The 24,196-nt window shown below is 38.2% G+C and overlaps 1 protein-coding gene across 5 annotated transcripts in view; it reads left to right on the plus strand.

Moving 5' to 3' along the window:
- Positions 1-24,196, plus strand: part of LOC101947902 (nuclear pore complex protein Nup153) — a 63,347-nt gene that overhangs the window by 22,611 nt on the left and 16,540 nt on the right. For 3 of the 5 annotated variants that reach the window (XM_005309963.5, XM_042860517.2, XM_005309964.5), the window contains exons 3-14: positions 991-1,239; positions 2,608-2,747; positions 2,830-2,958; positions 5,145-5,261; positions 5,391-5,435; positions 5,528-5,581; positions 8,386-8,532; positions 13,674-13,726; positions 18,791-18,923; positions 20,950-21,087; positions 22,382-22,474; positions 22,711-22,798. In XM_005309963.5, coding sequence (XP_005310020.2) covers positions 991-1,239; positions 2,608-2,747; positions 2,830-2,958; positions 5,145-5,261; positions 5,391-5,435; positions 5,528-5,581; positions 8,386-8,532; positions 13,674-13,726; positions 18,791-18,923; positions 20,950-21,087; positions 22,382-22,474; positions 22,711-22,798 — 1,386 coding nt within the window. The remainder of the gene's footprint in view (positions 1-990; positions 1,240-2,607; positions 2,748-2,829; positions 2,959-5,144; positions 5,262-5,390; positions 5,436-5,527; positions 5,582-8,385; positions 8,533-13,673; positions 13,727-18,790; positions 18,924-20,949; positions 21,088-22,381; positions 22,475-22,710; positions 22,799-24,196) is intronic. The other 2 variants (XM_005309965.5, XM_042860518.2) reach the window with 2 other exon arrangements.

Genomic DNA, 24,196 nt, shown 5'->3' on the forward strand with positions numbered 1-24,196 from the left:
ATGACTTGAGAACAGAAAAAACAAACTCCATATAATCAGCTTTCAGGAACCATTGACCTGAAGCACAGATGCTCTCTCCCAGGCTGGACCTTTAGCCTGGTATATATAATTCCTCTCCAGATGTTGTCATAAAAATCGGCTGGAGATTGGGCAGACTGGTTAGTGACCCCACCATGACTCTGGACACTGAGCTAATCCATAGATGCTGATATCAATAGCATTTGCTTTCCTAGAACTTCTGAGTAAGGCCTCGGGCTCCTTTTAGATAAAATATATTGCAATAGCCATCTCCTTCACACAAGAATTATAAGACCTAATCTACCAATAGCCTTTCAGAACTTCAGACCTTTTGATTTATTTGAGAAGTTGCTCATCTGGTTACTATAGGGTGGCATCAGTTTCACACAAACTAAGAGGTTTGTATCCTCTGTATGCTAAAATCCCAGCAATAACTGATGGCAGGGACCCAACATTTTTCATCTGTAGGGGGAGCCAGTACAATAACATTTAGAGAAGATACCAAAAAAGTACCTTTATTACATATAATCAAGTGACTATTAATACTTTTTATCTAACAGAGATTGTATTAATTAGGTGAATTGTCTGTCTGAATCTCATCATTTCTTCATACATGCATTTTGTAAATTTGCATATATTTTGTGTGATGAAAGACCCTATTTGAGAGTAATTGGACATAGGGGACAAAATTAGGGCTGCTAAGGAAACCTTGACATTAAATTTCCTAACTTGTTTGTAGTTTAAAATTTTGTTTAATGTCACAGTAGGTTAAGTATTTGCATGTAGTGCTGCTGCTGTCCGCACCACTGTATGGGTGAGGAAGAAGTTAAATTTGGCTTATCTCTATTTTGTACTTGATACATGGCAGTAGAACGACTGTTGATAAAAAACAGCTCTTGATTTCTGTGTGCTTGTACACTCACCTTGCCTAATAGAATCCTAATTGCGTTTTTTTTTTTAATTCCTCTTTAGAACCGTCCACAAGTAGATCTGCATTAAACTTCTCAGATGTATTAACAAGACCCTCTCTTCATCGGAGTCATTTGAATTGCACCATGTTGGATTCCCCATCAGCACATTGTCAGCCTTCCACATCCTCTGCATTTGCAATTGGCAGTTCTGGACTCTCTCTTGTAAAAGAAATCAAAGATTCTACCTCTCAGCATGATGATGATAACATCTCAACTACTAGTGGCTTCTCCTCTAGAGCATCTGATAAAGGTAACTTTTATTTTGCTACGGTCAAATCTGCCTTATATGATGATCGTGTTTCACAACATGAATAAATTGAGTTTGCTTTGTATGCCATCTGTCATCTTAGTAAATACAAAATTTGTTAGTGCCAATTACTTAGATGTATATCTTCTGGTATTTAAGAATTTAACTTTGTTTAAGTATCTGAAATATTACATCACATTGTAATTTTTAGATGAGTGTTCTGAAAAATGCTGTTATGAGGCTAGGATGTCTCAGGATATGGTGATGGAATACGAAGCCTTTCACCTAGGTTATACTCAAATCTAAGTTGAGGTAGTAGTGACTGACAGCTCATTGTACTCATGAAATGGGGTGATGGTCTCAATCTATTTAATCTTAAATAGATGTTCACATCAAAATCACCAGTGTAATTCAGCCCTGAAAATGGGCTGGGGTGTTCTGCAGGTTAAAGTTGAGGCATATGGTCAGGGTCACATGGGGAGACTTGCACTGCCTGTGCTTTATCTGTTTTGTGGACAGAGGACTTCAGTTTTCAATACTGACAAGTCTGTCACATTTCATGAATACTACATTCACTAAGGAAAAACATTCTCAACATTTTAAAGTAAAAATCTTAAGTTTTGGACTGACACCTTTGGAGACTGAGGTTCTTTATCTTCAGAATAAGTGCTGGACAGCACAGGCAGCCATATTGCAGGTCTCCACATACTGTGCATCTAACATAGCTCTTCCAGAAAGGGGGAGAGCAATCCTTAGGGGTGAGGATAGTTTTTTCCATGCTATTGCAATTCTTGGCCTACCTGAATTTGCCAGTAAGAATGCTGGTGGTTTCTATGGACTATTTGATAGTAACGGGAACAAGAGCATTATCTCATTTCAGATGGATAACTAAACAGTTACCAGACTTATGAATGAGGCATTTCTGACCTGGGCTAGTCTTGAACCATTAACTTACATATGAAGGACTTAGTACCTGATTACCAATCTACCAATCCCCATGTGTTATAGTCTCCTCCTGTCTTCGTCAGAAAGAAGAAATACTCTTTTATAGTAAATCCATCAGTATTGGTCAGTTCTGTTCAGTTCCTTGAATTTCCATTATAAGGGCTAGTTGTGTATGCACTTTTGTGAACAGGGCCTTGGTTCAGGGATGATGTTGGTGCTCCTACTTTTTGATGCAGATTATATTGCCATAATACACAATATTAGTCTGTTTAAAGAACCCTGAAACCTAGGGGTAGAATAGTGCAGGATTAAATATTGGATTTTATTATGTGTCTCCTTAATGCTGTTTTATATCCAATTTTCTGTGTGTATTAACTAATTTACAATTTATAATATGATTTACACACACAATTGTCCTTTTGTCAGATATAGCAGTTTCAAAAAATACATCAGTACCACCACTCTGGTCCACAGAGGCTGAACGATCTCATTCTCTCACACAACATTCTGCTACCAGCTCTAAAAAACCTGCATTCAACTTATCTGCTTTTGGAGCCCTATCCCCTGTGAGTACTGCACAATACAAGTTTTAATCACATTAGTTTTGTGTCCATTTTGCTAACTGCCTGTTAATATGTCTCTCTGCAGTCACTTGGTAATGCTTCTGTCCTTAAGACAAGCCAGCTTGGGGATTCTCCATTTTACCCTGGAAAAACCACTTATGGTGGTGCAGCTGCAGCAGCAAGGCAATCTAAAATACGACTTACTCCTTATCAGGTAAGAAAAACTATTGGTAATCTGGGCAGGGAAGAGCAGTTGAAATGTAAAATGAAAATTTTGTCTTCAAAACGTGCACATAAGATAGATCAAAAACTTACTTTATTATCAAATACTTCAGTAGTAGAGACTAAACTATTATAGAGGTATCACTGACATTTAGTAATGGGTGAGGAAACTGTCAAATGTAGAAGTCTTTAACCAGGAACGCTTCCAGTCTTAAAAGTAAATTTCATGAGCTTATTAACCTGTGGGACTATTGGTGATGAATAGTTGCTTATTAAAGTGATTTTGAGTTTAAAAACTGTTGTAGAGCAACCGTTGCTTCTCCAGTGTGCATACACACTCTTGCACAGTTTTTATATTTCAACAAACAGCCTCTAAAAGGAGTGTTGTAGCCATGTTGATTCCAGGATATGAGAGTCACAAGGTGGGTGAGGTAATATCTCTTAGCGGACCAAATTCTGTTGGTGAAAACTTGAACTCTGTAGCTTGAAAATTTGTCTTTCACCAACAAAAGTTGGTCCAATAAGAAATGTTACCTCACCCACCTTGTCTCACTGGAGGAGTGGTACTCAGTCCTTGGCTCTCATGAAGACCTGTGCTTCTCCTGTTCTTCCTGGATGTAAACCAGAATAAGTGAAACACTGAATACAGGTTTCCATGATGAATTACATGCATCCTAATCTCTGCTGAGTAGAAAAGTAAAGGGTCAGTCAAACTGCCTTGTTTGTGTAATAGTAATGTTGTAGAAGCGATCAGTGAAACTTACAAATAGTACAGTGCTGTTTGTTGTCTGAGAGACAGGGACAAGCTGTATTATAACAAAGTTATACTTGATCATGGAAAACTTATAGCAGAAACAGTAGTGATTGCTTTAAAGTTGCATAACAATTTATATATAATTTGCACGTGCTTAACTATACACATAGTATGTATGTGTATATAGTGTGTGTGTGTGTGTGTGTGTGTGTGTGTGTGTGTGTAAAACATCAGGTAACCTTAACTACAGCAGGAACAGATGTTTGTGCCTATTTGAAAGTTTTCATATTTAAAGTGACCTACTACTTACAAACAAGGTAGTTTTGCTGACATTTATTCTTCTACTCAGCAGAGATTAGGATACAATCCTAAATGCAATGTCAAGATAGACAACATAACACAATCCATTTAAACATTTACATAATCCGAATGGATGTACATGGCACTTTACAAAGATACAACTCTTAAGGACAGAGAATGATTTATAGACTAAGACCATGTCTAATATAATAAATGCTATAAACAGCCAAAAAAAATTGATTGCAATTTTTCAAAAATCAGTTTTAAAAAAATAAACATAATTGGGCCTGGGGAAGGGGAACTAAAATGGCAAGCTTCCTTTGAAGGAGGGACTAAGCTCACATCCTGCCCATGCTATTTGTTGTGGGTTACAGCCAGTATTACTAGCTGCTTGTACCCTCTATGCTTTGCTTCCTGCCTGCACATAGCAACAGTGTGATACACAGCATTCATCTGTGATTACACAAGGGGAACCTAGGATGCCAACAATAAATTAGTATTCAAGAAAGCTTTCCGAGTATTCTTCCTTTGGACCTTTGTTGCTTCTCTTTTATAGTTTTATTTGATATGTATTGTTGTAAATATAAAGGTTTTTCTTCTTTATAAAGAAGTTACAAGGCACTGTAGTAGCAAAATATAAACTCTGAAAATAATTAAAAAGAGAAACTAAAAATTGGAATTCCTGATCATGATGTAAACTGGTTAAGATGATTCACTATACTGTCATGTAAATCTGACTTCTCTTGCTTACTCAAAGTATATTCTTCAGAAGTGACTTGCAATATGAGCCTTTATTTAAATTTTCTTTCCTGCCCTCCTTCAAAAAAGATAGCAGGCCCATTATTTTCTTCTTTTTCAGCCTTTTACATTTTGATTCAAAGAATAGGAATTGAAGTGATTTAAGATGTCACTTTGTCCCACACCTATCTTTCAGGCACATGGGGGGATAATCCAACTCTTGCTGTGAAGTCAGTAGGCTCCCATTTTCTTCAGTTGGTCCTCATTGAGCTCATTCCCCACATCTCTTCTAAAATATTGGGATCCAACCCATTGTTGTCCCAAAACAAATAAATATATGAATGTTGAAGTCCAACATTTTAACATTTATCATGCTAACTTTTCAGACACCAGTCAGAAGACAAATGAAAGCTAAGCAAGCAAATGTGCAATCCTATGGAGTGACAAGTTCCACAGCGCGGCGCATCTTGCAATCTCTGGAGAAGATGTCAAGTCCTTTAGCAGTAAATGGCTCTCATTTTACTCTATTGTGTTTCAGTGCAAGAGCATGTAACACATTCTAAACTTACCTGCACCATATTGGTGAAAACTTTCTTAATATAGTTTAACTTACTGTAATATTTATTCAACAGGATGCTAAAAGGATTCCATCTTCTGTTGCTTCTCCACTGTCTTCTGTAAGTTGGTCTCTAAACTGTCTTCTCTTTTGTTGGCTGCCAACCTCATTGTAAAGAATTTTTCCTCTAACATGTGGCTTTTTTCCTTACAGCCTGTGGACAGGAGCATGGTGGATATTACTCGCTTCCATTCAAAGAGAAAACAGGTAAGGATTCGCTGATACCCAGGTGGTTTATCAATTGAATTAAAATATTCATTACTTTTAAGTACTGTGAAGTTTCTGCAAACCTATAGTGCAGTGGTTCCCAAACTTGTTCCACCGCTTGTGCAGGGAAAGCCCCATGCGGTCCGGGCCGGTTTGTTTACCTGCCACGTCTGCAGGTTCGGCCGATCGCGGCTCCCAATGGCTGCGATTCGCTGCTCCAGGCCAATGGGAGCTGCTGGAAGCGGCGGCCAGGGGCCGAGGGACGTACTGGCCGCTGCTTCCAGCAGTTCCCATTGGCCTGGAGCAGTGAACCACGGCCACTTGGAGCCGCGATTGGCCGAACCTGCAGACGCGGCAGGTAAACAAACCGGCCTGCCAGGGGCTTTCCCTGCACAAGTGGCAGAACAAGTTTGGGAACCACTGCTATAGTGGATATAAGCAATAGGATATTAACTCACATAACATTAAAATTATATTTTGTTTGGGTTATTAATGACTAAAAATGTTCTCTTGTCCACACTATAGCTGGGAGGGCTGGGATGATTATCCACTCCACTTCTGGGGTAGGCTACTTTTGTGTTGCTCTTTGTTGCTGTTACTAAAAGGAACATGGCTGGAACTCTAAAGGGAGCTTTGCTTCTTCCCGTTACTTGTTGGCAAGCAAGGTGTGTGTTAGACAATAGTTTGAGGAAGGTCTTGTGCCAGAAGAGTGACCAGCATTGGGAAAAAATATATATATATTTATAAATGGTGCTAAATGACTTTGCCAGGCTTGTGTTTAAACTAACGATATAAACTTGTTACCTGGGCTTCTTAATGCTTCTGTCTTGAAAAATGGTGGTGTGTCGAGGAGGGAAGGAATTTTGTAATTTCTGGTCATCTCTGTAATTTTAACCAATGTTCTTACACATAAGAATAAGTTTAAACTGTTGTTAAAGAAGCCCTAATTAGTAATAATGGTATGGTAAATCCTGATTCCTGTCATGGTGTTAACAAGTGAAAAATGCTAATGAATTTTTCAAGTTTTTCAGATATTTCTAATATTGCATAAATTTGGGATCTGAGACCACTATAGAAATAGAAATATTGTTTTCCTTCCATAGCATCCACCACGTGAAGTTTTACACAGAAAATGGAGAGAATGTCTCTTACATTTCTATACTGACCTTTTGACTAGAAATATTATTACACTTGACGGTGTACCAGATCATTATAGAATCCAAATCTTTTGTAGTTGAGCATTTGTTGAAAAGATGACACTCTCAAACACGAAGTATAGTGTGTAATTTCTTCAACGTAAGTGTCACTGCAAAGAAAACTGTAGTATAGCATTTTCATTTAAATTATAGAGCCACACCTGTGTTGAGGCATTAAAAAAGATGTAGCAGTTACGCAACAGAGAATCTGGCGATGTCAAACTAAACAAATGTTGCACACAGCTGTCACTGGCTGAAAGGAAAGGAATTGTCTATTCATACTGCAATATTTGGCAAGAAGAGGGAAGCCCTTGATGATAGTAATTGCTGGTCAAGACAAGGATTGTTGGGCGATTTTTGTTTTGTGTTTAGCTGCCAGAGTAAGTGGACTGTTGACAGAACACTTGTGTACTTAGTAAAAACTGTTTCAGTTGATACCAGTGGTGCAGTACATTTCTTATTTTAAAAACCCACGTAGGCCAGAATAGCACTCACATTAGTGCTTTAGATCTGTAATCCAGTATCAGAAAATATTCCACCTACCTTTCCTTATAATGTTTTGATAATGCACATTAAAATTCGCAGTGCAAAATTCTTCCATTTAGAGTGGACTTAAACTTAGTTTAACACATACTTTATGGAAGGTTTCAGAAGGAGACAAGAAGCATTATTGTAATGAGCTTCAAGAAAGATCCTTTTCATGAAATAATCCTTGAAATTACGCTAGGGGAAATAAAATTTTGGCTCCATCCTGAGTTATAGGGATATTGTTAGTTTAAAAATAACATTGTAAATTATTTTCTCTACTGGTGTTTGACAAAACTAGTTTACTGCAAGTGAAGCAGCTTATAAAATTCAGATTAATTTTCATTATTTACATATTCAAACATTTCTTTGTTAGGACAATGAAGACCAATGAAGTCAGTTTAATTTTTAGATATGTAGTGTAGCAATGTATATGTTGCAAATATAGTGCATGTGGTATTTGTTTAAAACAACTCTTAACATTGGAATGTTTTTTAAAAAGAAAATAAATGAAAGATTCTTTTTGTGTTCGTCTTTTTGGTTCTTCTGTAGAAGCTTGATTTATGCAAAATCCAAAATGGGTCTCTTCTTAAAATGGGTCAGTAAAATAAAATGTGGGGTAAAATTTTCAAAGTGCCTGCATAGTTCGAGGGCTTAGTTGACTAATGCTGTTGTATTTTTTTTAGGATGAGATTTGTTGGAGTAATCAAATCCAGAGGGTTGACTGATTAGCCATTAGCACTTTGACATAGAAATCTATTACGTGGCTTCAACTATGAGCACAAATTTCATTGTGTGTGTAAACCAGGATAATACTCTGATGATTTCAGTGAATTAATGTTACTAAAATGTTACTAAAATTAGCTGAGGAATCCTGATTTTAGATTCAAGACACTGTTGGATACTTTGCTTGACTTTCTAATTTCCCCATGCGCATTAAATACCTGTATAGCACACGAAAACACCTCACTGAGTGCAGTGATTGCGTAGATGTTGTTAGCTAGTTTTATTCAGGTTTTTAAGTAAATATAAATGATCCCAAAGCCTCCAAACTAACTATATTGATTGCTGCATCTTTTGAAGGTGGAATCCCTGCACCCTCCAGTCCAGAAATTAGTGACACCGAAGACAATTTCTCAGTCAATGAGTCGGTTACAGTATTTTAAACCATCTCTGACTCCAGCTGCTGAGTCAGGCAAGATTAGACAGAGAGTAGACGTAAAGCACAAAGTAAGTACGCTTTCTCTTAACAGTGGAAAAGCTATAAATAGTTCTCCTATTGAGATGTTCTTACCTGTCAAGACAATTTATAGAACATTCAGGGTAATGCTTAAGACAGTAGGAATCCTTGTAAAAGGAATATTTGAATTTGTGTCAATATTTATTCATGGATCAGTATGTGATTGGTTGGTCATCCTCAGTGTAATGATGTGCTACTGGCTTGGACTATATTTTGGACTGAAAGGATAGCACAGAAGTGCAGTAAATTTTGAGACCTAGTTATGATCAATTCTAGTCTTACAAGAAACATCTGCTGAAATAATTATCTAGCAAAACTTGGATTGCTGTCATGCTAAATAAACACACTTAAGCTGGGTATAAACTACCCTTCAGTTAAGCTATGGTCTCCCAGTGATCTAATTTGTGGCATTTCAGTTTGTGTTACTCTAAAATTTTATAGGTAACTTATAAAACATATAAACTTTTGCAGTTTGTTCTAATATACCATAGTTCCCAGACAAAAATTGTACCTTGTCCTTTTCTATTAAGCAAATACACCTCTACCCCGATATAACGCTGTCCTCGGGAGCCAAAAAATCTTACCACGTTATAGGTGAAACCGCGTTATATCGAACTTGCTTTGATCCACCAGAGTGCGCAGCCCCACCTCCCTGGAGCGCTGCTTTACCACGTTATATCCGAATTTGTGTTCTATTGGGTTGTGTTATATTGGCGTAGAGGTGAACTGGGGACTGGAAAGTTAAGAGGATATCTTTTGAGATGGTTGAACCAGAAGAGTGAGGGAACCCCACTGCCTGTGCTGCTATCTGTTTTGCCAGATATAGTCTATGGAGGAGGATTAAGTAGCACTGGCATGAGTGGGAGGAACCAACCTATGGAAATTTTTGAAAGTTAAGTGAAGTTTATGGGTTGTAAAACGGTTGAACAACCAAGTGGAATAGGCTTGGAGGAAAGAGGGTGCCATTTACATTTCTGTAGAAAGCATAGTTGTTAAAACTCAGAGCAAGTATTGATATTTTCACTACGTATTCTCCCTTGGGCTCTTCTGAGTAAAACTTGAATGGATTTTAGGCAGCACACCAACATATTATTTCCCAGGCACAGACATTTGTAATAGTGTCTATTATGGTGGAGTTGGTTATGGCTCAGTAGTTAAGTCTCAGTTCCCTTTTGTCCTTAAAAGCAGGGATTTAACCTTTTTGTTATTAAAAAACTACAGCATACCCTCCCTAAACTTACAGGACTTGCTCTTTTTACAAAACGAATTTTCTGAGAATTTACAAGTAAATCTGTTAATAAGTTTGAGTTAACTTTCTTAAATGATAGACTTAATCAATCTGTCAAGTCTTTTTGTTTTCTTGACTGATCTTAATAAAAAAAGACAGACACTTCAAACTTCTATGTGCAGTACTTAAAATCAATTGAAATCTTTTGTGCATAGGCTGTATTTGAAGAAATTAGGTTGTAATGAAGCTAAATTAATGATTGTATTTAATTGTTATGAATATAGAGGCTACAGAGTTATGTCACTGCTCAAGTTTGTGACAGTGCTACAGTTTGTTTGCTTGAAGCAGTTCTGTTGGTTGTAATGAGTCAGTGGCATGAGAAGACAGCACTTGTGTGTCAAGAGTTTCTCATTGGTAGATGACTTGGCCCTTAACTGTCTCTACTTTTAGAGGTTCCGTGGCCATAACTTGGGCATTAAGGCCTGAAAGGCTGCCAATGGCACTGCTCCTTGAACTCCCCATTGTGCACCAAGGCAGCACTGCTGGGGGAGCTGAGACAGGAACATACGGTGAGCTGTTACAGTGCAGAGACATTGGGGGCATGTCTGCACTGCAATACAAAACCCACGGCACTATGTCGCAGAGCCACGGTCAGCTAACTCGGGTTCTTGGGGCTCAGGCTGTGGGGCTAAAACTAGAAGTGTAGATGTTCAGGCTCAGACTGGAGCCTGGGCTCTGAAACCCTGCAAAGGGGGAAAGTCTCAGAGCCCGGGTTCCAGCCTGAGCCGGAACATCTACGCTGTTATTTTTAGCCCTGCTGTCTGAGCCTTGCAAGCCTGAGTTGGTTGACCCAAGCTCTGAGATTCGGTGTGGTGGATCTTTTATTGCAGTGTAGATATACTGTGGGACTCAGGGACTGGGCTTGCCCTGCCCCTCTTTTTACAGAGTGCCAGTCTTACAGATTAAGGGCCAGGATCATCACTGCACTTTGACTGACTTGCACTACTTTGGTAATGCAAATCTGCTGTAAACCCAGCTTAGCTGGCCACGATAGTCAGGATGCTGTTTGTTGTACCATTGAAAATCTGCCCTTAAATCTTTTTTTCTTTTAACTTTTAAAGTTGATATTACATATCATACAAATCATTTGAAATATTGGGTGGCAGCATTCTCTTTTGGGTTTTCTTGTTTAGTGTTGCTGTATAATTTTTTAAATTACTTAGAAACCAAGGAAATTCCAAGCAAATAATTATTAAGATGGAATTAAAGTTGAGAGGTAGGTATCCGTAACTTCAGGATAAAAAGCATTACAAGGATGTAGTCAGTATCCCCCAACCAAACATTACAAACCCAGGAAATTCAAAATTAAGGTTACACTTTAAAAGAAATCCAAGCATACTAAGGTATGGGGGACATGCCAGGTAAGGAACCCAAGCAGTCCTAACTTTGACCTGCAGTGATGGGCGAGGACAGAACTTGAGGGTTTTCAGTTTTACAATATAGAACTTAAACTGAAATTTTGAGCTGTTATGTAGATAGCATAAATATTTTATCATGATTTTCATTAGACTCAAAAGTTGTCAGAATCAAATAAAAATATTCAGTGAATTTTGAACTCTAAATGGGAAATGTCTGCTAGTAAATAACACAGCACAGCTGCCATATGTGGGAGTGCCTCAGTTCAGCATTTTTGTGTTTAACATTTCAGTTTGGATTTAAGTATCATGTCTGGAAGGGCCCAGGGAGCAGGAGGATCTGTTTTATGTTGTTGACCTTAACTGCCTCTTGTAACTAATGATGATTACATGGTGATCCAAGTGAGAATCTAGAGAAGAAACTCATTGCACTTTAGAGGGGGGAGTAAAAGTGTTTAATAGAAGAAAAATAAGTAGTTATAAAAAGGAACTAAAGAGAGAAACCTAGTGGTTGTGATCTGTTAGGGCTGCCTTTTTAGTCAGCAAGAGACTAAAGATATTTTGTTCCAATAGCAACTCAGAAAAAATGGCTTTAGCTTATCATAATGCATACCCACAAGAGGTAGAGCTAAGATTATATGTGCAGGCTTAATTTTGAATTTTCTAATTTTTTGAGGGTCTACCTCTTTAACCTTAATGTTATCTTAACATGGAGTTTTATATGGAATATTATGTGTATTTTAGTGACTAGCTTAGACTTCCTGTTACATTAAAGGGGAGAGAGATGAGCTGTATTTCACAGTCATCTGTGTATCTGTTCTAATATTTCCTCACACTGTAAACACTTTGTTTTGAATATAAAGTTCTGTGCAAATGACATAATCAGTGTGGCACATATTAAATGCATTAAGAACTGGCTAATAGAGCTCACAAAGTAATTGTAAGTGAGGAATTGTTATCAAGTGGGGCATGTTTCTAGTGGGGTACCTCAGGAATCTGTTCTTGGCCCAGTGCTATTCATTATCTTCAGTGATCTGAAGGAAAATATACTTTTGCAGATGATGCAAAAATTGGTGGAGTAATAATAATAATAATAAAAAAAAGGTCAGTTCTACAGAGCCTTCTGGATTGCTTAGTAAGCTAGACTCATTTGAACAACTTGTATTTTAATATTGCCAAATGTAAGATACATTTAGGAACAAAAAGTGTATGTCTCACAGTGAGGGACTACATCCTAGAAAGCAGTGATTCTGAAAACAATTTAGAGGGTCATGATAGATGCTGTGCTAAGAGGGCTAACATGATCCTTGTATATATAAGCAGAGGAATATTGAATAGGAGTAGAGAGGTGGCAGTATGTCTACGTATAGTGTTAATGAGACCATTAATGGAGCCCAGCATCCAGTTCTGGTCTCAGTGCTTCAAAAAGGATGTTGAAAAATTGGGGTTCAGAAAAGAAGGTTCAGATGAATGATTAGAGGTGCAGAAAACTGCCTTGCAAAGGAAGATGTAAGAGTTCAATCTGTTTAGTTTATCCAAGAGAAGATTAAGATCACAGTCTGAGTACCTACACAGGGAGAACATTTCTGATTAAAGGGTCTTTAGTCCAGTATACAAAAGCATGACCAAGTCCAGTGTCTGGAAAAAAAACTAGACTAGAAATAAGGCATACATTTTAAATAGGGTAATTAACTGTTGGAACAAATTACCAAGGTATGTGGTAGATTTTCCATCACTTGAAGTCTTAAAATCAAGATTGAATGTCTTTCTGAATATATGCTTTACCTCATATTGAACTTATGGGCTTGATGTAGGAATTACTGAGTGAAATGATAGGATTTGTGTTATGCAGTATCAGAATGGATAATCATAATGGTAATTTCTGGTCTTAATATCTATGAATTCAAAATTGTTTAGGTTGCAGAGTTTGTGTTTTGTCCTGATAGAAGATTATGATGAGAGTCTGATGTCAATAGATGTTTGTTTCTATGATTAATGGGATTGTAAAATGGCATGTGATTTCTAATATAAAAACCTTGCTAGTATTATATGATATACTACTTAATTTCAATAAATATTACCTCAGTGGGAGTTCATGGACTTGTAAGTCAGCCCAGATTTTGGTCCAAAAAGTTTATAATATATAATTTGGAATCCAGTGTTTGTAAAGATTAGTACTTAATGTGTCTTGTATGCAGGCTATGCTAGTGAAATTTGGTTAATATAAAAATAATTGCATCTCCCATAATTTTAATCAGTAATAGTGATAAACTGACACCCATTAGAGCTGCAAAGCTTAATTTGAGTGTGTCTGTAATATTGATTTAACTCTGAAGTCTAAGTAGATGCAGTAAGATTTTTCTAGTTAGATTAACTAATAAAAGAAGCAGAAGAAATTTTGTAAGAATTGGCATAACTATAGTCTTGTTTTGTGCTTGAAATAATAGCAAATTCAGAGAAACCTGAAGTCCTTTTCCTTTATTTGCAGGGAGTGAGGGAGAAGAATTTGACTGCAGAACAGCAAGTAGAGCCACCTGAAAGGTATGTCAAACCTCCTAGATGTAATCTATATTATTTATGTGAGAGGAGTGTGGTGGCTTTGTGCTTCCTTCGCTGGAATCTCCAGGCTTACCCTTTTTGTAAAGGACGTAAGAAATATTTCTTGATCACACAACAGAATGTGAAATTGGGACTCTTTTTAGTTAAGAATTGTTTCTCAGAAATGGCATATGAAATGTCGGAAGTCTCTAAATATACACGTAGAAAAGAGGAGAATGATGATAGATACATTAATAACGATAGCAGTAATTATATTAAATGAAAAAAGGATACATGAGAATAATATGATTTACAAACAACCATTTATTAGCCAGTATGTGTCTTCCTACCAGCAAATGAAGACCGGAAATAAACAAAGTTCTTGCAGTGTCACAAGACAATCCAGGAAGTTTTTGGAAAGTGTAGGGGACAATTTCCTGGTGCAAGTGCTGGAGGAACCAACTAGGGGCAGAGCTCTTCTTGACCTTCTGCTCACAAACCGGGAAGAATTAGTGGGGGAAGCAAAAGTGGATGGGAACCTGGGAGGCAGTGACCATGAGATGGTCGAGTTCAAGATCTTGACGCAAGGAAGAAAGGAGAGCAGCAGAATATGGACCCTGGACTTCAGAAAAGCATACCTTGACTCCCTCAGGAAACTGATGGGCGGGACCCCCTGGGAGAATAACATGAGGGGCAAAGGAGTCCAGGAGAACTGGCTGTATTTTAAAGAATCCTTATTGAGGTTGCAGGAACAAACCATCCTGATGTGTAAAAAGAATAGTAAATATGGCAGGCGACCAGCTTGGCTTAACAGTGAAATCCTTGCTGATCTTAAACGCAAAAAAGAAGCTTACAAGAAGTGAAAGATTGGACAGATGACCAGGGTGGAGTATACAAATATTGCTCAGGCATGCAGGAGTGAAATCAGGAAGGCCAAATTGCACTTGGAGTTGCAGCTAGCAAGAGATGTTAAGAGTAACAAGAAGGGTTTCTTCAGGTATGTTAGCCACAAGAAGAAAGTCAAGGAAAGTGTGGGCCCCTTATTGAATGAGGGAGGCAACCTAGTGACAGAGGATGTGGAAAAAGCTAATGCACTCAATGCTTTTTTTGCCTCTGTCTTCACGAACAAGGTCAGCTCCCAGACTGCTGCACTGGGCAGCACAGCATGGGGAGGAGGTGACCAGCCCTCTGTGGAGAAAGAAGTGGTTCGGAACTATTTAGAAAAGCTGGATGAGCACAAATCCATGGGGCCTGATGTGCTGCATCTGAGGGTGCTAAAGGAGTTGGTGGATGTGATTGCAAAGCCATTGGCCATGATCTTTGAAAACTCATGGTGATTGGGGGAGGTCCTGGATGACTGGAAAGGCTAATGTAGTGCTCATCTTTAAAAAAGGGAAGGAGGAGGATCCGGGGAACTACAGGCCAGTCAGCCTCACCTCAGTCCCTGGAAAAATCATGGAGCAGGTCCTCAAGGAATCAATTCTGAAGCACTTAGAAGAGAGGAAAGTGATCAGGAACAGTCAGCATGGATTCACCAAGGGCAAGTCATGCCTGACTAACCTAATTGCCTTCTATGAGGAGATAACTGGGTCTGTGGATGAGGGGAAAGCAGTGGATGTGTTATGCCTTGACTTTAGCAAAGCTTTTGATACGGTCTCCCGCAGTATTCTTGCCAGCAAGTTAAAGTAGTATGGGCTGGATGAATGGACTGTAAGGTGGATAGAAAGCTGGCTAGATCATCGGGCTCAACGGGTAGTGATCAATGGCTCCATGTCTAGTTGGCAGCCGGTATCAAGCGGAGTGCCCCCGGGGTTGGTCCTGGGGCTGGTTTTGGTCAATATCTTCATTAATGATCTGGAGGATGGCATGGACTACACTCTCAGCAAGTTTGCAAATGACACTAAACTGGGAGGAGTGGTAGATATGCTGGAGGGTAGGGATAGGATACAGAGGGACCTAGACAAATTAGAGGATTGGGCCAAAAGAAACCTGATGAAGGACAAGTGCACAGAGTACTGCATTTAGGACGGAAGAATCCCATGTACTGCTACAGACTAGGGACTGAATGGCTAGGCAGCAGTTCTGCAGAAAAGGACCTAGGGGTTACAGTGGATGCGAAGCTGGATATGAGTCGACAGTGTGCCCTTGTTACCAAGAAGGCTAACGGCATTTTGGGCTGTATAAGTAGGGGCATTGCCAGCAGATTGAAGGACGTGATCATTCCCCTCTATTCGACATTGGTAAGGCCTTATCTGGAGTACTGTGTCCAGTTTTGGGCCCCACACTACAAGAAGGATGTGGAAAAATTGGAAAGAGTCCAGCGGAGGGCAACAAAAATGATTAGGGGGCTGGAGCACATGACTTATGAGGAGAGGCTGAGGGAACTGGGATTGTTGAGTCTGCAGAAGAGAAGAATGAGGGGGGATTTGATAGCTGCTTTCAACTACCTGAAAGGGGGTTCCAAAGAGGATGGATCTAGACTGTTCTCAGTGGTACCAGATGACAGAACAAGGAATAGTGGTCTCAAGTTGCAGTGGGGGAGGTTTAGGTTAGATATTAGGAAAAACTTTTTCACTAGGAGAGTGGTGAAGCACTGGAATGGGTTACCTAGAGAAGTGGTGGAATCTCCTTCCTTAGAGGTTTTTCAGGTCAGGCTTGACAAAGCCCTGACTGGGATGATTTAGTTGGGAATTGGTCCTGCTTTGAGCAGGGGGTTGGACTAGATGACCTCCCGAGGTCCCTTCCAACCCTGATATTCTATGATTCTTGTAGAGGGGGCTGTTTGGCTGGTGAGGCATTGTAATTTCCCTTCTCCAGGAAGGGACAGTGGACAGTTTTCCAGCTAGCTGAACTAAATTTCTGATATTACCTTAGCTCCTTTAGCAATTCTATCAGGATTAGATATTGTAGAAGTAAGGCATTTTGCAGTGAAGATGTTTCTCTTTGTTCATCTGGGCACTCTGTATGGTAGCAGCTTCACTTTTTTCTAATAGTTTGGAATGTGAAACCTTGGTTTAAGGTGCTCTAAGCTGACCTACCACTTCCTATGACATGGCAGAAGTAACCCCCCAGTGCACTAGCCTCTGTGGTTCCACCTGTCCTACCCTGTCTCACCTTCAGTTTTGTCTCATGATATTGAAGAGTATATTAACCTAGCAACCAATTGATGCATCAGTTCTATTGTACGCATATGGTTACTACAGTAAGGTAGGTTCTGTCTGATGGAAGTTCTTTTGAGTGTGACCCAGTACCATTTTCTTAATTGTATCTCATGCTCTTTGTGGAAGGCGGCATGGCCTTATCAGATGCTTTGCTGTGCGTAACATACAGGACAAATTGCTGCTTCATCCCTAGATGAGTCACTAGGCTCTGTTAGCCTTCAGAGCTAGCCCTCACCCTCTTGGAGCAATTCTGTGGGCCTTGGAAATGATTTACCTGAGTGTTCCTCTATGATTTTTATAAGTCTCTCAACTTTCATAGCCTCAGTATCAGTTTCAGTTTAGCATTTCCCCCTCAAAATGGATTATTCTGTAGCAGAAATAGAATTTTTCTCACAAGATATAGTCTGCGTGAAGATCATGAACTTATACAAAGCCTGACCTCTGGGGATTTCTACTCTCCTGCAGAAGGGATAATTACACCCTTTTTTATATTATTTTTTTGCAAGAGAGTCAATCCAGTTGCATTAATTGATCAAGAGAGTCTGCACTCTAATCCATGGGTCTGTTTAGTTTTGGATGGCTCTTGATAAGAAACAAGGGAAGTCCCTTTGGATTTTTGCAGAAGTTTTCCATATGTGAAATCTGGGTAAGGACTTGTAAGTCAGTCTTTCCTTTAGGGACAGAGGAGTGACTTCCTCCATAAGTAACAAACAGGTGTATGCAGAAAAGGTTACATATTTTGCATAAGAGTCTGGTGCAGGAGTAGTTAAATTGAGTAAAATATGAAATTTCTAAAATTCTTGCTGCTCTTTAAGTTTGGATAGTTAAAGGTTGAGCATCCAAGTGCTAGTTAGGCTTTAAGAGGCAACAGAGTGCTCTTCCATAGGTTCCTATCAGAGCTGGAGAGATTATTCTGGAGCACCTCACAAGGTTAAACCAAAGCTCTTCCCTCATCCTCACGGGGACTTGACCTGGGGCTTAAAGCCTTCACGTGTGCTTAAACCTACCTTGGTCAGAAGAAGAGCTTCAATATAGGATTTCTTCTTTCCTTTGGGCACTTCTATGTCTTTCTTCATCTGGGCAAAGTGTAATGCTCGATCTTTTTCCTTAATTTCCTCAGATAGTTTTTCCCCTTTCCACTTGGGTTAGGATATCTTTCCCCTTTTCCAGGCTTTTGGAATGAAAAAGAGAAAATTCCGTTACACTTTATAAAGCCCTTTGATGTATGTATATCTGAAAAGAATTCTGGAATGTTAACACAATCAGAAAACCTCTTTGTTCTGTTGAGGGCCGTATGAAAGATGCAATAGCTTCTAAGGCTTCTGTCTCTCACTGTCATGCTGCAGAAACTGGAGTCTCTGCCTTCTGTCAAGGTTCGTTCCATAACAGTGGCAGACAGGTACCTTGACATCCTTTTTATATTTTCTCTATGCTGAAATCTTGATGTGTCAGTGTTTGCATGTAGTCTGATCTGTTCTCCCTCCCACGATACCCATTCTATCTGGTCTCTCATTTGGTGGTGGGTATTTCATTTGAAATGTCCACTGTCCAGGCTAGCAATAAGGGATGTGGGAGAATAACATATTTTACTAGTTAACTTAATTTTTCCATCTTCTTCTTCTCTGCTGGCTCAGACATCACACCTTGTGGAGTTGGGACTGTTTCTGATTGATTGATTTTTGATTGATTGACTCTTTATTTTGGTTGTAGCTTTTTCTGTTTAGCAATATTCTTATTGCTTGGGATGTCTATTTGTCCAACACAAGACAACTTGGACAAGAACTTTGCTTTTTCCAGACTGTTGGTAGGAATGTTTCTGTTCCAGCGCGGACAGAGGGCATAAGAGCTTAAAACAATTAAGTAATAAGAGTGCGCTCTAATCATATATTGTTTATTTCTGTGCCAGCAATTTCACATACCCCAAATTCAGTACACCTGCATCTAATGGATTATATTCTGGAGTGGGAGGTGGTGGCGGTGGCAAGATGAGAAGGGAAAGAGGAGTACACTATGTATCTCAACCAGGACAAGAAAAACAGGTAAGAGAAATTACTTCAGCTAAATTGCTCTATCACAATGGAATTTTTCAAAGCATGGATGCAGTGAAACTCAAATATTTGGCTCCTAAGAGATTACACAAAAAATTAATAGTTACAAGCCATGTTTGTACATAGCCCAGACCCCATTGTGTTAGGCAATGATTGAAGCTCCTGGGTGCTAGGATAATACAAATAATAAATAATAATAGTTAATTCTGTTGGATATATAAGCCCAAGTCTTCAAAGAGCCGCTGATTTTGTATGCCTCAATTTTGGTACTCAGCTTGAGACACCTGGCCCTGATTTTTCATCAGTGCTGAGACACTTCCATCTCCAGTTGAAGTCAATAGAGGCTGCAGCTGCTTATCACTTCTGGAAATCAGGCCCTAGATTTCTGAAGTTGGGCACCCAAAATGAGAGGCTGCATTTGGAAACTTTGGCCATATTATTTTAGGTGTTCTTCCAATTGTATTGTAGAGTTTCTTACTAGAAGCTGAATGAATCTATACAAGAAACACTGAGTAAATATGTCAGAGTAATATGTATGGTTTATTTTAAAGGATTGAAATATTAAATAAGTGGCAGTAAGCAAATAAAGTATTACTTAAATTCAGAATTCTATCTTATATGACTTAACCATATAGAACAAATCAAAATTTTGAAATGGAATAAAGCTGAAGATAACACTATATGTGCATGCAAAAATATTAAATATGTTAGAGATCTGTGAGTGACATTGACTAATGCTTCCCAGGTGCACAAATCAGCCACTCAGTCTATATTTTTTCATCAAAAAATCAATTTAATAAAACACACAAATAGTAGTACATGTCCACAGAATTATTTCCGTGTTTAGTGTCTCAAATATGTATAGTCCAAAGCATACAATAAACTATACACGGCCTCTTTTGTCTTAAATATTGAGTTATCAATCATTAGGCTAATCTTTTGACTGAACTGATGTAGAGAGAAAATCCATCTGGATATTGGAGATCTTGGAGGGTATTTGTGTAGCACAAATAAGAGAACTTAGTATAAAGATTTGATGGACCTAATTTTCAGTAAATATGTTGAAATGAACCAATATAGAAGTTGGGAACCCAAATTTCTTTGGGTATAAACACAGGGAGAAAGTTAGGTCTTAATTTATCCACACTTAATTGTTTCTGCATAGATCCAAGTGCCACTAATGAGTTGTCATTAAACTAGTTAAATCTTTATAATAATACCCAGTTTAATTTCAGCAGCTAAATACCTTAAAAGAAATGTCTTTATGCTTCAGTAGCTTCTGTGTTTGTTCCATAATTGTCTTGCACCTTACCTTAAACTATATGACATACCATGAAGTCAGACAGGATACTAGACTGGATTGACCACTGGTCTGATCCAGTGTGACAATTCCTGTGTTCCTAAAATAGGGCTTATTCCATTTTGTGTCTCTGTGATGTATAAAGAAGGCCTGAAAGATTTGTTGTTTGTTTTTAAAAAAAGAACAAAACTTGCTTTCTCTGTTTTTTACCTTAGAAATATCAGAAACTTCAAGACTGGTCTTCCTTAGCTTTGCTAGAGGATTTCTTGCATATCTCAGCATGTATTGAAATCCCACATCTTAATTAAAGAATAGGGAAGATCAACTAGCAAAACTATCCTTTCTCTAGAATTTTAGTTATTAAAGTTAAATGATGTTAACAACAAAAACAAGTTTTAAATGGAGAGAAACAACTCAGACTATCTTTCATTCTACGTTATTTTTATGGCACATCCTATGGGCAATGGTTGAATTAGCAACTTTGAGACAGTCTTCCCTGTTCTACCTACTGTACACATGATAATCATAGCATACCCATGGAAAGTGCCTGCCAAAGGTTAAAAATGTTCTAGTAGACTAGAATGGGGGATTGGATATATTTTTATCATTTTATTTTAAATTTGGCTTTGCTGCTTTTAATTTTGTATAGATATTAGAGGGGGAAATGTAGTTTCTAATGTAGAATAGAAAAATAACTAAATAAATGTACAATTTTAGGAGGTGGAGGCACCAGTACTACCCAAAATACCCTTACCAATTAATACTACATCACTGCCTAACTTCAGCTTTGGCTCCCTTGCCAGTACTACTGTGTCGTCATCACCAATCACTAATACACAACCAGTGATTAACAAGGTAATTTTTTACATTGTACGTACGTAAAACTTTACAGGATTAGAATTGGTTTGTCTTGTTCGTTCTCTGTGTTGCGTATCAGATATGTTCTTAGTCAGGAGTTCTCGAACTGGGGGTCGGGGCCCCTTAGGGGGTCACAAGGTTATTGCATGGGGGGGTCGCGAGCTGCCAGCCTCCATCCCAAACCCCGCTTCTCCTCCAGCATTTATAATGGTGTTAAATATATTAAAAAGTGTTTTTATTTTATAAGGGGGGGTAACACTCAGAGGCTTGCTATGTGAAAGGGGTCACCAGTACAAAAGTTTGAGAACCACTGTTCTTAGTAGTATTAAGGGGTAGACTAAGTAGTATTAGCTTATGGCCAACTGAGTAAATGAGGGCCATTATATTCTGATGTGTTATGAGATTGCAGAAAGATTTTGATGTAGTTTCACAAAGTTGTCAGATTAATTATTGGATGGATGAATTATTGGATAATACACCTCTACCTCGATATAACGTTATCCTTGGGAGCCAAAAAATCTTACCGTGTTATAGGTGAAACCATGTTATATCAAACTTTCTTTGATCCGCCGGAGTGCGCAGCCCCGCCCCCATGGAGCAGTGCTTTACCGCATTATATCAGAATTCGCGTTATATCGGGTCGCGTTATATCGGGTTGCGTTATATCGGGGGTAGAGGTGTACTGATGTATGGCTTCTGGAAGTGCTCTGGAAAGCCGGTTCTGGTTATAATATGCCCAGATTTATTCAACAGTTTAGAAGTACCATAAATGGCATTGGAAGCATCAGTAGGAAAGAAATGTCATCACAATAATTAGTGTATATAACTGCAATAAAAATAAACATTAAGACTGTCTAGACACATTTTAATATTTGTGTACAATTTTTTTTTTTTAAAAGAATCAGATCCCCATTTATTTATGGAGGGGCCTGGTAAATGTTGAGTTGAATTTAAGGTTGTTTAGGTGCCTTGGCTGCATTTTTGTACCTTAACATATTTGAATATATTTTCAGCATAACCTCAACTCTGAATTTTCTGAGTTTATATCATATGGTTTGGGAATAATTCAAACATGACTTTAATATATTTTACCAAAAACTACTGATGTGTACTCTGAACCTTAATTGCATTTCATCATAGTTCTTGTCTGGGAATTATAAATCTCAAAACTAGCTTTCCCAAGTTCATTGCAGAACTCCTTATATTTTTATAGCCTTAAATAGTTACCATTTTTTCTTTCAACATATTTTCTTTTTACATAGTCTTAATTTTTTTTATTTTGAAAATTTAGATGCAACCAGCAAGTAATGCTAGCAGTCCTGTGTTCAGATTTTCATCTCCAATTGTAAAATCTACTGAGGCAGAAGTGCTACCTCCACTGTCTGTAAGTAATGCGTGTAGAAACTCAACTGTTGCTGTGGCCTTAGCAAAACATTTCAAAACAGTAAAGTGGCATTAGTGGCAAATAATGGAAAAAGGAACATAGGTTTCGATATTCAGTTGGATGCCAAATAAATTGTATGCCAGAGAATTGAAATCTGAATTTGTACTTGTGTGTTAGACTGGATTAAGATTTTTTCCTTTTGGCATTGAAAATATTTTTTTTTTTTTCTTTATCAGATTGGGTTTACGTTTAGTGTTCCTGTTGTGAAATCAACACAAGCTTCTGGATCCAGTGATACTCCAGTGCCACTTCTGATTAGCCCAGGTAACTAAAACTCCAGCATTTCAGACCTGAAATGTTTTATTTTTTCTAGCACTAGTTCTGGCTGATGGGCATATCCCAGCTGAATTGTCTAACCCACCATTTGCATGCTCTCAGGTGGGGATCATTTTCCACCAGATATTGGAACTAGTGTGTCACCAGGAGGAGTTTCTAGAACAACCCTCCTAACCCCTCACTCTCAACCTTTCACCTTTAATCCTATAGGCTGCTATTTTATCCTTTTGTGTTTCAGTCACATTGCCTAAGTAATGATCATTAGCGTGTTTGGTTTACCTTGAGACTTGAAATTTTATTTCTCTGACTTGTTCCTTCTGAAAGCAATAACAGTTCCCAACCGCAACCCTAAATATTTCTCTCTTCCCTGTTGCAAGGGATGTTTTTTACTTGCATAGCCAGGGTCTCTTCTGGCATAGTGTGTTATATGAAAATGCCACTGAGATGCTATCATGTAAAGCATACTTTAATTTGTGCATAAGTTATGGGGACACTCTAAATTTAAACCACACTACTGTTGGAATACTTTATATACTATTGTTACAAGCAGCACCTAAGATTACTGTAGTGAAAGGTTATAGAGAAAAAAATCTTTTAGTTTAACTTTCTGCATTTGATAGCATTTTTTTTTATATTCCATTTCCCCTGTTAGTGGGTGTCTTTCACGCAGCAAATTTTAGAATTAAAAAAAAAAAAAAAGAATATCTGATTTTTAAACTACAAAAACTGGCAGGGAGACTCAAGGGCCCTGAAAGTATATTTGACTAATTTTTTTTCTAAATTGACTGTTTCCGATTGTTTGTTTAAAATGATACGTCAAATCCACATCTTACACACTAAGGAATTTCAAAACACTTGCTGTGCTGTAGTTACTGCACATGAAAGTCCTGTTATTAACTTATTCCCTTCCCTTCTGAATCTTAATAGCTGTATTCCATCAAAACTGGGGTAACTTCCCAGATTTTTTAGGAACTCTTTCTATATGTCATTTATTAAAACTGCATATTTGTGCCATCACAGCTCAGGTTGTCTCACCATTTTAATGATGAAATCCTATCTTGGGGTATTTATAATTTAGCTATAGAAATGGTCTTCCCAGAACTTTGGCACATATGGCCCCAGTCTAGCAGTACAAAAACTAACAAAAAGTAATAAAAATTGATCTGACATATTAAAAAGTAGTTTACAATGCACTTTGTGTCAGATCAATCATACAAATGCTATATTTATAGCCCAAGAGACTGAAGTCTTCTATCCATAAACAGGCACAATAATAACAGTGTGACAGGCAGATTATTCTCTAAGTATAAAATGTTGGTAGCTTGAAAGCAACTCTTTTCTCTCCTTTTGAGACTTCCTCTTTCCCATTCCCTTTCTTAATTGAAG

The sequence above is a fragment of the Chrysemys picta genome, chromosome 2 (assembly GCF_011386835.1).
Source record: "Chrysemys picta bellii isolate R12L10 chromosome 2, ASM1138683v2, whole genome shotgun sequence".
In the NCBI taxonomy this organism is placed as follows: domain Eukaryota; kingdom Metazoa; phylum Chordata; order Testudines; family Emydidae; genus Chrysemys; species Chrysemys picta.